The 16,517-nt window shown below is 34.8% G+C and overlaps 1 protein-coding gene across 2 annotated transcripts in view; it reads right to left on the bottom strand.

The window, feature by feature from the left end:
* Window positions 1-16,517, bottom strand: part of DCHS2 (dachsous cadherin-related 2) — a 271,974-nt gene that overhangs the window by 95,326 nt on the left and 160,131 nt on the right. The window contains exons 6-10 of one of the 2 annotated variants that reach the window (XM_024928710.4): window positions 14,243-14,430; window positions 12,813-12,912; window positions 7,076-7,233; window positions 5,120-5,963; window positions 504-743 (exon numbers count right to left, since the gene is read on the bottom strand). In XM_024928710.4, coding sequence (XP_024784478.4) covers window positions 504-743; window positions 5,120-5,963; window positions 7,076-7,233; window positions 12,813-12,912; window positions 14,243-14,430 — 1,530 coding nt within the window. Of the gene's footprint in view, window positions 1-503; window positions 744-5,119; window positions 5,964-7,075; window positions 7,234-7,401; window positions 8,067-12,812; window positions 12,913-14,242; window positions 14,431-16,517 lie in introns of those variants that run through there. The other variant, XM_055111946.2, reaches the window with a different exon arrangement.

Genomic DNA, 16,517 nt, shown 5'->3' on the forward strand with positions numbered 1-16,517 from the left:
TATCATAGATAAGTAGGGAAATAGAAAGAATTAGTAACTTGTTCAAGGTCACATGGCATAAGTAAATGGTAGTTTTGGATTCAAATCTAGGCAGTCTGACACCAGCACCATGCCTCTTCCACTATGCTATATACAGAGGAAATAAAGAACCATTTATCTTCTTCTTCTTCTCAATGTATCTAACTATTATACTCTGAAAGAAATGTGATGCTTTGTCCATACTTCGATTATCAAGATCAAATCAATAAAGTGTATGTTAATAAGGTGTGTATCACCCTAATATAAATAATAATAAAGTTAATACAAGCAAATCTTATGTGATATATCTGTATCTTTACAGGTGTATGTGTTTCTGTGTGGATGCAAAAGAAAGAAGTATTAGAAATTTGAGATAACTAGCAACTGTTCATTTTTTCTGAGCCATAACTATTATAAATTACGTCAATTATAATCTTCAATTTCTTTTAAGCATTAAATGCCCAGTTTCTGTATTTTTAAATTACCTGAATCTCTGTCCAGAGCTTCAACCCTGGTAACAAACTCCCCTGGATTTTGGTTTTCTTTCACTGAGGCTTCATACAGGTGCTGCTTAAATACTGGAGCTTCATCATTTACATCAAGAACAGTAACTGTCAAAGTCTGGGATGAAGAAAGTGCTGGTGTGCCGTCATCCAGTGCCAGAACAGTCAGAATATGCTGAGTTTTCATTTCATAATCCAAAGGACAGGTTGTAGTTAGTAAGCCTGTTTTGAAAATGGAAGAAAAGCAACATGTAATGAATATTCTTTAGAGAAGTCATGCTTACTCCACTTATATCTAACTTGTCTACCTAATAAAAATTCAGAAGTCTTAACTGCTAAAATATGAACTGCATTAAATCATCTTTAAATGTGTACACTATCTACAATTAAAAGCAAACATTTTTAGTCAGAAAAGTCATCTCAATTTAAATTATATCAGACAAAACAATTCAAGAATAATCAATGTTATGCAATTATCTACTGAGAAGATTACATTAAAATTCTCTAGCCAACATCTACCTCCCTTTTAAAAAATATCTAGGATACTAACAATATATATCTTCATGTCACATAACACCTCATGTATAAAAGCGACCAAGTTACAAAAATGTGGGTATGGCTATATTCTTTAAGACAGTTGATTTTTGTTAAAGAATTATGCTCTTTTAATATTTATTCTCAGTTAACTGGATTTTTTTTAACAATAAAGAACAGGCCAGGTGTAGTGGCTCAGGCTGGGTGTGGTGGCTTATACTTGTCATCCCAGAACTTTGGGAGGCCAAGGCAGGAGGATCACTTGAGGTTAGGCGTTCAAGACCAGCCTGGCCAACATGGTGAAACTCCATCTCCACTAAAAACACAAAAAACTAGCCAGGCATGGTGGCGGGTGCCTATAATCTCAGCTACTTGGGAGGCTGAGGCAGGAGAATCACTGGAACCTGGGAGGCGGAAGCTGTAGTGAGCTGAGATCATGCCACTGCACTCTAGCCTGGGCAACAGAGCAAGACTCCCTCTCAATACAAAAAAAAAAAAAGCAAAGATGTTATAACTCAGACAATACACTTCACAAGTAAAACGTGTCTCTATCCCACTGCCATTTAAGCATATAAACCACATAAGTCAGATGTAATACCTACTGGCACACAGATGCCATTAGATGATTCCAATTATCACATTTTTCTTTTAGGATTGCTGTTTGCTTGTCCCTTTTATAAGAATTTTTCTTGAAATAATGAAAGAAGTTTACTGAATTCTATTTTATAAAATAATTTTTCAATAATTACTCATCACTTTATATTTCACAGCCATAGCCACAAAAAACTCACTGTCTTCTTTATAAGAAATATGAGCTTTGTGAGAGAAAAAAATCCCATCTCATATGAATGCATTTGGCAATTATCATTTTATGTCTTTGAAAAACATCTCCATTGAAACAGTCACTGCAATTACTCAAGAGATTCACATTACCTATATTACCAAAACACAAGTCTAATTTTATCCATTCTTTTTAACAATCTGAAATATACCTTCCTTAGCCATCTTGGAACACATTCCAAGTATTACTGAAACAGGTCCTTGGAGAGCCTCAGCTCTAACAGATAGCAGCAGCCTGTGTCTGGACTATTTCTCTGTCAGTTGGGCATTTAGGTGGCGTCCATGCATGCCGCAGAATGAAACCATATGTACAGGATTTAATAAATATTTTGATGAAATTTTCCAACGGAATATAGCCAGACTATAATCATGACTTCCAAATCCTCCACATTTAATTCCATTCCAAATAATGCTTTTAACTAACAGTTGGGCCAAATGGTGTATATCTGAGATTTTTTTCATTCATGTAGAAATAACTTTATTTTTTAGTGAATAAGATGAGAGTTTATTAATTTTTCAATATTCCCTGAAAATCAGGTAGGAGGTTCATTTTTAAAGTCATAAGACTGAAAATTTGTACATTTACTCTTCCATCAAACTACATAAAAAACATATAATAGATGTTATCTAGCAACATGGTGACAGCAAGACAAGTAAAGTTGAGGGTGAGTGACATTTCTGCAGAGTACCTGACAGTGAATAAATGCTTCTTCAAAAAAAGAAATGTTACAATTGATGTGAAAAGCAGAGGTCTTAATGTCCAAATGAATTCAGCCATTAAAAATATATATTATTTCCAATATTTACGAATACATGTTTGTATAATCTCAAAGATAAATTTCCATACTAAAGTCTTTGAACAATGCTGTTGATTTGTCATACTGCTACCTGATTCACTATTGGTACCATATCCTACCCTGCAAGGACTCACAATGGGGGCAAAGAAGTTTTCTGTTGCGTATTCAGCCCATAGTGTCAGCTAGCTACAGAGCATATTTAATATTAACAAACAGGACCGTTAAAGTTAGTTCTCCAAATACAAACCCTGTGTCTATTTTATATATATATATGTATACGTATATACGTATACATATACATATATAAGTTAAACAACAGAAGAAGTCAAAAATATTTAAAGCATATGTATCTTAAGAACCATCATTTTAAGAGAAGAAAAAGAAAAAGTTAAATATAAGCAAGCGATGAGAGGGTTTAATTGAAAGTGGCAGGAAAAGAAATGAAAGTCATCCAAATCAGAAAGGAAGAAGTAAAATTATCCGTTTGTAGATTACATGATCTTATATATAGAAAATCCTAAAGACTCCACCAAAAAACTGTTAGAACAAATAAATTCAGAAAAGGCAGGATACAAAAATCAGTTGCATTTCTATACACTAACAAGGAACTATCTGAAAAGGAAATTAGAAAAACAATTCCATTGACAATAGCACAAAAAGGAATAAAAGAAAACACTTAGGGATAAAGCTAGCTGAGGAGGTGAGTACCCTGCATATTGAAAGCCACAAAACAATGATGAAAGAAATTAAAGAAGATACAAATGGAAAGACATGTATGTTCATAGAGTGAAAGGTCTAATATTATTAAAATGTTCATACTACCCAAACTGATCTACAGATTCAATGCAATCTCTACCAAAATCTCAGTGGCATTTGTTGTAGAAATAGAAAAAAATAATATCGCAACTCAAATGGAATCTCAAAGAACCCCAAAGAGTGAAAATAATCTTGAGAAAGAACAAAGCTGGAGGCATCACACTTCCTGGCTTTGATATATTACAAAGCTACCATAATCAAAACAGTATGGTATTGGCATAGGATAAACATTTAGGCCAATGAAACAGAGTAAAGAGCCCAGAAATAAATCCATCCATATATGGTCAATTGATCTTCAACAAGGTTTCCAATAATACACTTTAGAAAAAGGCTAATCTCTTCAACAAATGATGTGGGGAAACCAGATATCCACATGCAAAAGAATGAAGTTGTATCTTTATCTTACACCATACAAAAATAAAACAAAATAAAATGGATTAAAGACTTAAATGTAATACCTGAAACTATAAAGGTCCTACAAGGAAACACAGAGGAGAAAGCTTTGTGAAGTGGGTCTTGGCAATTATTTCATGGGTAGACAACAAAAACACAGACTACAAATCAAAAATAAACAGGCAGATTACATAAAATTAAGAAGCTTCTGCACAGCAAAGAAAAAGGCAACCTATAGAATGGGAGAAAGCATTTGTAAATCATCTGTCTGATGAGGGGTTAATATCCAGAATATATATAAAAAGACTCCTACAACTAAACATAAAAAAACCCTAATTTTAAAATGGACAAAAGACTTGAATAGAAACATCTCCAAAAAAGACATACAAATGGCTAACAGGTATATGAAAAAATGCTCCATGGCACTAATTATTTGAGAAATGCAAGTCAAAACCACAATGAGATATTGCTTATACCTGTTAGGATGGCTGTTACTAAAAAAAAAAAAAAAAAAAAAAAAAAGACAACAAGTATTGGTGAGGGCGTAGAGAAATTGGAACCCTTGTATACTGTTGGTGGGAATTCAAAATGTTACAGCCACTATGGAAAATAGTATGGATGTTCCTCAAAACATAAAACTAGAACTACCATATGGCCCAGCAACTCCACTTTTGGATATTTATACAAAAATTTGAAATCAGGATCTTGAAGAGAGAGTAGCATACCCATGTTTACTGCAGCATCACCCACAATAGCTAAGATGTGGCAACAACCTAAAAATGTTAATCGGCAGATGAATGGATAAAGAAAATGTGGTATGTGCATACCATTGAAGATAATTCAGCCTTAAAAGAGAAAGACATTCTACAAGATGTGACAGTATGGATAATCTTGAGGACATTTTGCTAGGTAAAATAAGCCAGTCACAAAAAGACAAAACTCCATTATTCCATTTACATGAAGTATCTAAAATAGTCTAATTCATGGAATCAAAGAGTGCAGTGGTGATTGTCAGAGGCTGGATGGAAGGGAAAATGGGAGAAACTAAAGTTTCAGTTAAGCAAGGTAAATAATCTCTAGAGATACGCTGTGCAACATTGAACTCACAGTCAACAACAATGTTTTGTACACTTAAAACTTTGTTAGGAGGGTGGATCTCATGTTTTCTTACCACAATAAAATAAAATATTTTTAAAAGTGACATATAGGGCACTGTACCTGATGACTCATCTAGCATAAACGTCATGTTTTCATTTCCTGAGAGGATGCTGTATGTTACTTTCCCATTCCTTCCTTCGTCTGGATCGTGAGCAGTTATGTGGTGGACCAAGGAGCCCACTGTGACATCCTCTTTGACATGGGCAATGGGGAAAGACATAAAAGTGGGGTTGTGGTCATTTACATCCAAAATCACTATTTGTGCTGTCAGTGATCTCAGTCGCCGGTCTGTCACATTCACAGCCTGATCAGACGCTGTTACTGTCAGGATGACAGTTGGAATGCTTTCTCTGTCAAGAGGGGACACAGTGACTAGTGTGCCAAATGAGGGGTGGATGAGAAATGGATTCGTGCCAGGGTTGTGGGATTCAATGTAGTATTGTATTCTACTGTTCAAAAAACTGCCGTCATCATCTTTGGCATTGAAGACATACACCAGGGTTCCTATGGGAACATTCTCCTCTACGCTGATCACAATGAGCTCATCCTGGAAAGATGGGGAATGGTCATTCTGATCTTCCACATCGATACTAAGGAAGACTGTGCTACTCAGGGAAAGGTTTTTGCTATGGTCTGTAGTAATCACTCTGAAAAGATAATGAGATGTCATCTCATAATCAAGTTCCTTAGAAAGAAACAAGTCTCCGGTTGAGCTGTCTATTTCAAAGTGTCCATCCTTATCATCTGCAACAATACTAAAATGTAACTTTCCATTATAATGTTGTTGAAGGTGATCAGATGACTTTATCAAGCTCATTATTTTTGTGGGCTTCAAATTTTCTGGTATAACTAAATGTCTAATATTCTGAGACATGATTGCTCTCCCTTTGGATAGTGGGATCACCTGAAATACGAATAAAAGAGATATTAATTTGGGGTATTTTTAAAACAGTTTAATGAATAAATGTAATAATATTATTTTCAAAGCAAATTCCTTCCATGTATGTGATCATATGTTAATTAGTGAGAAAAATGTCATTTTTATATTATATAATTCAGGTATGTCTCAGAAGATCAAAAACTGCATAATATTTAGGAGATAAGAGCTACAGAATTTTCTATTTCCCAGTTTGCTGTATTGTGTGAAACAACAATTTGGTAAAGCCATGTTATAGTTAAGCTGAACTGTAGCCTTGTGATTCTTCAATGGGAATGCAGGGTAGCTAGTTCTCCAAATTATTTTAAATACTACAGACCGATCTATCCATAATGACAACATCTGTGTACATTTAAGAATCATATGTCTTTGTTTGTCTGAAACAAGAAACTGGAGGTATGACCATATAGATTTTTCTCTTAACCCACATATCCTTAAGCAGTAAAGAATATAATTTGGAAACAGAGTTCTTGTGGATATATATCCTTGGTTATTGTATATACCTGTATTAATATTTCTGATTATCACATGCACACACAAAGAAACTAACTATGCAAGTCATCTTCTTTTTGAGTGGTTGGTGTAATTTTTTTCTTACTATGGAGACTTCCCACAACTTGTTTGCCCATTATGATTAAAGTAAAGCCTTAAAATGAATCTGGAGTTACTTTTCTAAATTAAAAAAATTACAAAAATCTATGTCATTTATTATATGGCCATTTGTTTACATACTAGTGTCTCCTGCAAATTTACCAGGTCCTTGACATTAGAAATAAGCACAAGAAAAGATACCTTTTGTCCATTATAAACAAAGCAACATAAATGCCAATATAGTGATGATTATCTTGTCAAGAACTGTACAAAGCTAATTTGCAAAATAATTTGGGTCTAAATCATTTTTCTAGTGATAGCAAAAAGCTAAGTATGCTATGTGCAATGCTCTTTTAAAATAGTATTCATGTCACATACATACATATTCATATACATACATATTACATGTATCTTCACTCTATAAACTTGTAATGAAAATCAAATGAAATCTTTAGATGTCCTTCCATATTTTATGGTGACAACATTACCTGAATATTAACAACTGCCTGTCCTTGAAGAGGAGGCACTCCCTGGTCAGTGGCAATGACAGTCATTCTGTAGGAAGGTCTATAATCATATGAAAGTATTGTGGTTGTTCTTATTTCGCCACTGTTGGCGTCAATCTTAAAGTGATCAGAACTATCTTCTACACACACAAGAAAATTAAGAAATGAATGTTAATTGACAATGCAGAAAACAGAAAATCAATTAATCCAATATATCGATCATTTGGAAGATTTGTTTGCTTTGAATTCTATGAGAGTATGAACACAAAAATGACATTAAAAATAGACAAGAAACATCACTTTTTAAAAAGTTTTATTATGGAAAATGCATACAAAAAAGTGGACAAAATGGTATAATAAACTTTCACGAGTCCATCACCTAGCTTCAACAATGATCAGCTCATGGCCAATCTTATTTCATCTATTCCCCATGTATATACTTCGCTTCTCCCATTTTTTTGAAGTAAGTTCCAGAAGTCATATTATTTCTTCTGTATATATTTCAAAATGCATCTTTAAAAAATAAATATTTTAACACAATCACAGTACCATATTATACCTTAAAAATTAATAATGGTTCACAGTATCACCAAATATCCAGTAAGTTTTCAAATTTTCAACCATCCCATAAATACTCTTTATTTTTCTTGTTTCCATTAAGATCAAAATAAAGTCCATATATTGCATATTTCTTTAATCTATGGATTCCTGCCACCCATCTCTCTATTTGTCCTTGCAATTTATTTGTTGAATAAACTGGAACTTGTATCCTAACATTTTCCATGATCTAGATTTGCTGTTGCATCTCCAACGTGTAGCATAATATGTTCCTCTATTCTTATGTTTTCCTTAAATTGGGAGGCAGATCTAGAGAACTGACCAGATTCAGGTCAGGATTTTGTTTGTTTGTTTGTTTGTTTTTTGCACGACTGCTTCCCAAATGCTGTTTTTCCCTTCAGAGGCATATGTCTAGCTGCCAAAAAAAAAAAAAAGATGAGGTCTCTTTCTGTTACCCAGGCTGGAGCGCAATTGTGCCATGATAGCTCACTGCAGCCTGGAGTTCAGGGTCGCAAGGTATCCTCACACCTTGGCCTCCCAGATAGCTGGGACTGCAGGCATGGGCCAAAAGCTAGTTGTTTTTGATGTTGGCCCCCACTGATGCACAGCCTAGATCCATTAATTATTCTTTAAGTTTTGTGAAGTATAATGCAAGTTGACATCCCAAATCCAAAAAATATGAGATCCAAAATATTCCAAAATCCAAAACTTTTTGAGTACTGACATGATGCTACAACAAGAAAAACTCTACGCCTGATTCATCTGATGGATTGCAGTCAAAACACAGTCAAAACTTTGTTTCATGCACAAAGTTATAAAAAATATTGTATAAAATTACCTTCAGGCTATGCATATAGATGTATATAAAAAATGAATTTCATGTTTAGACTTGGGTCTCATCCCCAAGATATCTCAATATGTATATGCAAATATCCCTCCCCCCAAAAAAAACCCACCAAAAAAAAAATCCAAAAGCTGAAACACTTCTGGTCCCAAGGATTTTAGATTAAGGATACTCAATATGCACTGCATTCTGGTTTATCATCCCTTTTTCATGTATTAGCTAGAATATTTCAATAAACAGAAACTTTCAGAGGAGTATATTATAAGAAAGGCAGGATAAATGCTTGATGAGTTAAACTTTTATTTAACAGTTTTTGAAATAATGGGTTGGTTCACTAACATCCACCAATGTTCCAACTATGATAAGTAAAATTTTGTCTTGCTTTTGCTTTGGAAATCATTAAGCATGATTTAAACATATTAGTTGTATTTCAATATATTGCCATTTTTATCCTTATTGATGCTCAAACTGTCCCATCACCAAACATTGGGATCTTCTTCAAGTTGGTTCCCGGGTCTCTTTCCATGATCCTAATAGTGTTTAGTAGCCTCCTTGTAACTGGTATGACAAAATGGTGCAGACTCATCTTGTAGATTTCCTGACCATGACCTGACATCATTATTTCTCCAAGGACTCCTGGTTCCTTTGGTGGAAAATGGTTTTGGGAGAACATATTTGGGACATTAGAGGTGCTCATCGTTTCTGGGTTTGTCATCACTTCTAGGCCTTTTCAGTGCACGGAGAATACACATGCACACATCTATACATTCATATTGATGCTTATAATTTAGATTGGTATCATAAGGTTTTGAGTTAAATAACAGATTTGTATTCTTCAATAAAATCTGAACATTTCAAACAGTTCAAACCTCAGACAAGTCTTGAGTAGAAGCTCCCCTCCATTCTTTAGTTCAACAGTTGCTGAGTCATTACTATGGACCAAATACCTCATCAGTTTTTAGGGACATAAAAGCAAATAAAAAAGAACCCCTGTCTTCAAGAAACTCATAGCATGGAGCAGGCAATTATGTAACATTTATTAGTTGTGATTTCTATGCTTTAATCCATTGATTTTGTTCTCATAGAAATACTATAGAATGCATTCATGAATATGATACATACCTTTATTCCCCTGATACCAATTTTCATCTCATTATTTTACCATATGTTTTGTAGTTGCTTCTATTTTACTATCAGATAAAAAATAAAGATGGGAATAATGTAATATATATCTCCATATTTTTGTATTGACATGCCTCAATTATCATTTAAAAGCTAATTTTTAAAAAAGAATATTTCGATGAACACCAAAGTATCACTTCTTAGACTGATTAATTTTCAATATTTTTTCAATTTTTTCCAAGAAATGGCAGAGTATGAATAAAGGAGTGGATCTGTATATAGCTCCAAATCTCATTCCCCTCCTTTTTCCCCGTAGAAAGTCACTTTTATAACTGAAGTTGAGGTTTATCTTTGAAGTCCATACATCCATAAATAGCATATGCCATGGCTTCACTTGCTTTTAAATAGTGGTATTATAGCAGGATTATAGCTGTGTGTGTGTGTGTGTGTGTGTGTGTGTGTGTGTGTATTTTCCCTCTTCACAATCATTGTCCTTCACAGGCACACTATGTCGTCTTCTCCACCCCAAAATAAGACAGGAAAAAAAGATATAAAGATCTTATTGACCTAACTGACCTCATATCCAGAGGCAGATTCTGGAATGCATACCTGCAAAGCCAGTTTTTCTTCCACCCAAGGACCAGATTAAAATAAGCTAAGACAACAAAAAGAGAAATTTGAGAAGTAACAAAAGGGAAGACAAAAAAAGAGGGGGAGGATGGGGAAAGAGTCTCTGAAGGAGGGGACAGCAGGAACACAGAGGAAGGGCTGTCTCCAAATGTGGATCTGCTGCAGGCTCACTACCTCACTTGAATCCACCATTCAAGTGTCCTGAAAACTTGGGAAGACATTTATAGGTAAATAACTTCGGATGGTTTATATGGGCATAGAAACATCAGAGAAGAATTTGGCTCCCTGACCACGGAGGTATTGAACTGCCTATGTAACTTTTCCAAGGAAAAGCAATGCAATGAACTCAAAGCTGCTGTTTGCGTCAAATTCTTTTTATCTTCTGTAAAATCCTTGCCTTCTTTGCTTAACTTTGGATTCAATATTTATCCACACTGCCATGTATGAAATTCTATTGTATTCATTTTCATTGCTGTATAGTATTCCGTGAATATACCATATTATGCAGACAACTGAAACAATGCTTCAATGAATATCCTGTTACAGTCTCACTCTGCACATATAGAGTTCCTCTAGGGTAACAGAAGTAGAACTGCAAGGGTATAGCATAAACACATCTCCAGTCTTATCAGATATTGCTTCACTGTTCTTCGAAGTCGTCACATCAAGGAGTCTGGGCATGCTTTAAAAACCTTTTTAATTATTCAGGCTTCTTTTCTTTGAGTTGTCTGTTAACATTCTTTGTCCAATTTTATTATTTATTTACTGGTTTTTCTTACTGGTTTGCAGGAGTTCTTAATAAATTCTGAATACTAATTTTGTATTGGTTACTGGACTATAATTATCTTTTCCCAACTTGTGACTTCAATAGTCAAATTGTAAACAATGGCATATTTTGTAGTGTTTTCAATTTTCATTTAGTTTTATTTATCTATTTCTTTGTGAGCTTCTGCATTTCTTCTTGTTTAAACCGTCTTCTTTATTCTCAATGCCATATATATAACCAGTCTCATATTTTCTTTTGTAAGAGTTAAAGATTTCTACATTTAATAAGACTCATCTTTGATATGCTGAGAGTAGAGATATTTTTCCTTGTAGGTAACCGATCATATCAGCATCACGTATTGATAGTCCATCTTTTCCCCATTTATTTTCTACCCCCTCATATGTCAAGTTTCCATACGTGTAAAGTGTGACCCCTACTCTTTTCAACTGGCCCATTTATTAATGAGTGAATCAATACAATAGTGTTTTAATTATGAAATTTTATAAATTAAGACTGGGTAAGGCCAACTTCCCACTTGTTATTTGGACATTGTCTTAGTTATTCCTTGTCTTTTGCCCTTCCACATGACGTTTAGAATCAGCGTGTCAAATTCTATCAAAGCCTCATTGAACATTTGATTGAAATCATACTGAATTAATAATGATATTTTTGTTAAGAATTGTAATCTTTAGGATATTGAGTCTTCCCAAGCATGAACATGATACAGCTTTTCATTTCATTCTTTTATGTCCTTCATTAATATTTTGTATTTTTCTGTATGAAAGTCTTATACAAGTTATATTGGAATTTTTTCTATGCCCCTAATAGAGACAGATCCTATCTGTGTTGTTTTGAAGTTTGTACAGTTTGAGAGGCACTCCTTAAGAAAAATAAATTGTCCACTTCCCACTCCCTGGGGAGGCTATGCAAGTAAAACACCGCAAAACTTAGCTTCATTAGTTTCACAGTAGATCTGCTCCTACCCCCTTTCATTTTCTTTGTGAATTCACCATAGTGAATGAGATCTTTGGAAACTGCTAAGTTTTAAAAATACCAGTGAGTTTCGTATGTTGACATTATTCTCAGAAAATTGGCTATTTTATTAATTCCAAAGAGTTGCCTATAGCATCTCTTGGGTTTTCCATGCAGACAATCAAACTATCTGAGGGTAAGGGCAATGTTATGTCTTCTTTCCTATGTCCTATGTTTGTGTCAAACATGACAAAGCACCAAATGTCTTTTAAAATTATATAAAACACAATGCCAATTAAAGTAAATAACTGGAAAAAATCTAGGGCCTGCATGTTCCAACAGAAAACATAATAGTAAGCCCACTTCAATAAAATTTCCCCATACACACACGTATGTATACATGTGACATTTTCTAGGCATGATTTACTCTGACCTTACAAGTATTCAGTCTTCATAAAGATTTATAGATGCTTGGAACTCTTAGTCATACTTAATACCAATTCTTATCCCCTAACTAACACTTTCCTATCAATAAAAGTAAATTTGTACTTCACATTATTGCAAATTACTCACTAAAGATGAATGGTTTCTATTAAGAACGTAAAAAGCTACTCTGATTTTTTATTAAACTTTAAATTACTTTTCAAAAACTGAAAGTAGTTCTTGACAATAGCAAATGTATTTTGTTTGTAACTTGGTGTTTTTTCAAAACTAACTACAGCATTCAAAGTAATCAAAATAGAACCTCTTTTCCCAGAAGGGGATAGTTGATAAATGAAAGCAGAAATCCTAAAAGTTCTTAATCCCGTATGAACAGTAAGTTTTACCTGAAGATACTGAGTATGTAACTTCTGCATTATTTCCTTCATCAGGATCCTTTGCAAACACAGTTGTAACCAACATATTTACTGGTTGACCTTCCAGAACCTGCCATTAAAACAAACAGCTTACAAATGAGTCAGCAAAAGTTTAAAAAGAAATATCAGTGGACCTTTAAATGAATGAATACATTATACTAAACATTTTAAACTATCTTAAAATCCACATATAATTCAAATGCATACCATGTAAAAGTTATATGGGTGTATGTCCATGAAAAGAATCCTCCTTACATATTAAATCTTTTATTCAATTAGAATGAATTATCTGAGGCATCTGAACTAATTCTGACCAAAAGAAAAAGAAATTGAACTTGCTAAACAATCTTAGATTTTTGGTGTATTTTAAGATTTCTAGCATATTCTCATTCATCATCTCTTAGGACATTTTTTGAAAGGTGGTTGCTATGGCTTAAAATATGCTTAAAATAAGTATGAACCTTTAATTCAGAAAACAAAACTCATGCAGGACATACCAATTATCAGGAGCTGTCCTGCAATGTTGAAATGCACATGTGAAGTTCAACTACATGTTTAGAGTCCAACTGCCCAATTAAGCCACAGGACATTTTAATGATATGATTAAAAAGTGTAATGATGATATAATAATATTTTGCTTTGTTAGAATTTTTCTTTAAAGCTGGATTCAGATCAGTTTAAAGTTATGAGTTCCTCAATACTTCTGTTGAGTTGTTCAATATGTATATTTGAGCACAATTTGAATGTCTAATTCAATTGTTCTGGAACAGTAGCTTCTAAACTTTTCATTATTATAACCCATCCACTAAAAAAATTATTAGTAGGTCCAAACATATTTATTAATTATGTGAATGAACTGATATTCTAATTTATTATGTATATTATACAACATACAAAAAGACAAATGAAAAAGATGAGATAATATAAATATAATTGCCAGTTTGTGCATGTGATCAAAAGGATCAACTTTTACTATCTCTGGATGTCCACCTACCCACTTTAGAGCTACAGGTTGTTCCCCTACCCTTAAGTAACTATCTTAGAGACATGTATCAATTGCCGTTAAGAAGCTCTGCACAAAGAGATGCACGTAAACTACTGGAAAAACAAGCCATGTCTGAGCATTAACCTGAAGCACCATTCAGTTTGTGTACAAGGGGCTGAACTAAACTTATTGTTATAAAGCAACTGGAGGTACAATGCCAAAGAGCACATATATTCATTTACTTTTTAAAAATTTTCTTTTAAAATAACATGTGCACAGTATCTAGGTCTTCTAGAAAAAGTATGCTTTGCCACACCAAGACTGATGTGATAAATTCACATGTTTTACCACAAGATGGTGCTCAAAACAAATGACTTAAGATATTACAAATTCATTGCAAGGTTACTTCACAAACCTTCACGTGTAACTCCTTTCCAGGGAGACACTGGGGGAAGAAGGGCCTGTTATCATTGATGTCAGTAACTGAGACGTAAACCGCCATGGTGGCGTTTCGTGGTGGGGAGCCGCGGTCTGTCACTAGCACAGTCATCTGATGGTGCCCCCGGTGCTCACGATCCAGTGCCACCCAATTGATTAACTCTCCTGCGGAGTACAGAGCAGAACAAGACACAGGCACTGTGTACCAGGCGCACCACAGCCAGAACCATTTCCAGAAGGAAAACCAAGTACAAAGCTTTGAGCAAATATGCGACTTCTAAGACCATCTACATAGTAGTTTGGCTCTATGGTACTGTTGAAAAAATTTTCTCAAGTTGCTCCTGAAAATGTCACTTTAAATTTGTTATTCTTTGTATTTCAAATTATCATCCATCAATCATTTGAACTAATAAACAATGAATTCATAAAAATGATAAAACTCCATGGGAACTTAGTAATGATTTGGAAGATTTAAAGCTGCTGCTTATCCCTCTTTATGCTGCTATACAGAATGATGGAAAGCATGTGAGCTCTGACACAGGTTCTGGATTTGGCCCCAGTTTCCCCACCTCAGACATGGAATGGCTCCTCTGAGCCTGGGACTGCTGTCAGGAAGAAATGTAATCACACATTTAAAAGTATTGTGCAAGCTATACATGACGACACAAGTGGAAGCTGTTATTACTACTTTAACATAATGGCTAAATACCTTTCTGGAAATCAAATAATATTCCTTAGGCAATAGTTCTTGTTTTATGCACACAAGTATTTGTTTTTTATCTCACAAAATATACATGTAGCAGTGGATAGTGACTTCCTAAAAACTCTTAATGCTTTAGAAGCTTTATTTCAAATATTTCTGCCTAGAGCTATACTACCTTCAGTAACTTTCCTCATGTGTCAGCCATGCAGACCCAGGCATAACATCTAAGTGCCTCTTCCTATTGCCAGGGACCTTGGGAAGACAAGCACTCGGTCCAATAGCCTGTCAGAGCTCTGCCAAGCATTGATTTCCTCACCATTTATGAAAAAAAAATGTACCTGTGAGAATGTGAGCATGAAGCAGCTACCGACAAACATTTCTATGGCTAAAAACTTTTTTCCTCTTAATACAAATAAAATAGCATTGCATTAAAAAAAAGTGGAAACAAGGAACAAAAATGAAAATTCTCATTTAGGTAAGTTGCTGAATTGGTGAGCTTAAATGCAGTGTTTATGATAACTTTACTGTTAATATATAAACTATATCTATAGTGTTTACTCTCTGGTTTTAATATAGATCATACACACAATTGCTTTTTTTAAATTCCAAACTATAATTCTCCTCTGAAGACCTTAACTTCTGAATGGCAAACAGATTTTTATTCATAAAGCAAATCTGATGGATAAGCAGCAGCCTTGGAGGTCGGGGATGTAAAAGACTGTGTAGCTCAGGCTGCAGCTGGGGATGGGCGACACCAGGGTATGGTTCCACAGGAGCTCAAGTCCTGGTCACTTGTAAGACTGTCCAGAGAACTGGATGAAAAGGTGGTGTGTCTCCCAGGCTCTGAAGGACACCCTCCACCCTGCCTTGCCATGCTGTCCTTCAGAGGAGGAACAGTTTACAAGCACGTAGTGTTCCAAGCCCCTTCATATTCTTTAGCTCTTTACCCCTCAAAGCATGGCACAGGGCGTGTCAGGAATTGTCTCCTGTATTCATGGTAAGGAAGCAGCTCTGAGCTTAAGCTACTTGCTTAAAGCCATACAATGAAATTAGGAATGGACACCTCGTTTTCTTGTAGGGGAGGGAAGATCACGGGGGAATCAACTGTAGTTTGCTTATTTTAAAGAAAAAAACAAGTGAAATAGAAGACCTTGAAAACTAGCCATATGGAAGTAAAGTGCAAGCAGGGTCATCCCATATAGCTGTATGGTTTGTGCCCTTGCAGAAAGCCATGTGCCCTGTGAAAACCCTCCATCTGCTGTGAAAGGTCACCTTCTCCTAATTCACAGAACAGAGACTTGAGAACAAAGGCTTGAAGTTCATCAGAACTGAATGCAAAGTCTGTCCCACTAAAGGCAGCAGCACCATCTGCCCAGGTTATGACATAGATGGTGCCTGCTGGACCTGCACAAAAAGGGAGCTTCTTCTCATCTTACCAGCTCCATGACTTTGGGTGTACTACTCGAGCTATCCGAGTTTCAGTTTTCCCGGGTATGTATTTGCAGTATAGATATATTTCATTGTAAGGATTAAATAAACTCCCCGTAAA

The sequence above is a fragment of the Pan paniscus genome, chromosome 3, assembly GCF_029289425.2.
Source record: "Pan paniscus chromosome 3, NHGRI_mPanPan1-v2.0_pri, whole genome shotgun sequence".
Lineage (NCBI taxonomy): Eukaryota > Metazoa > Chordata > Mammalia > Primates > Hominidae > Pan > Pan paniscus.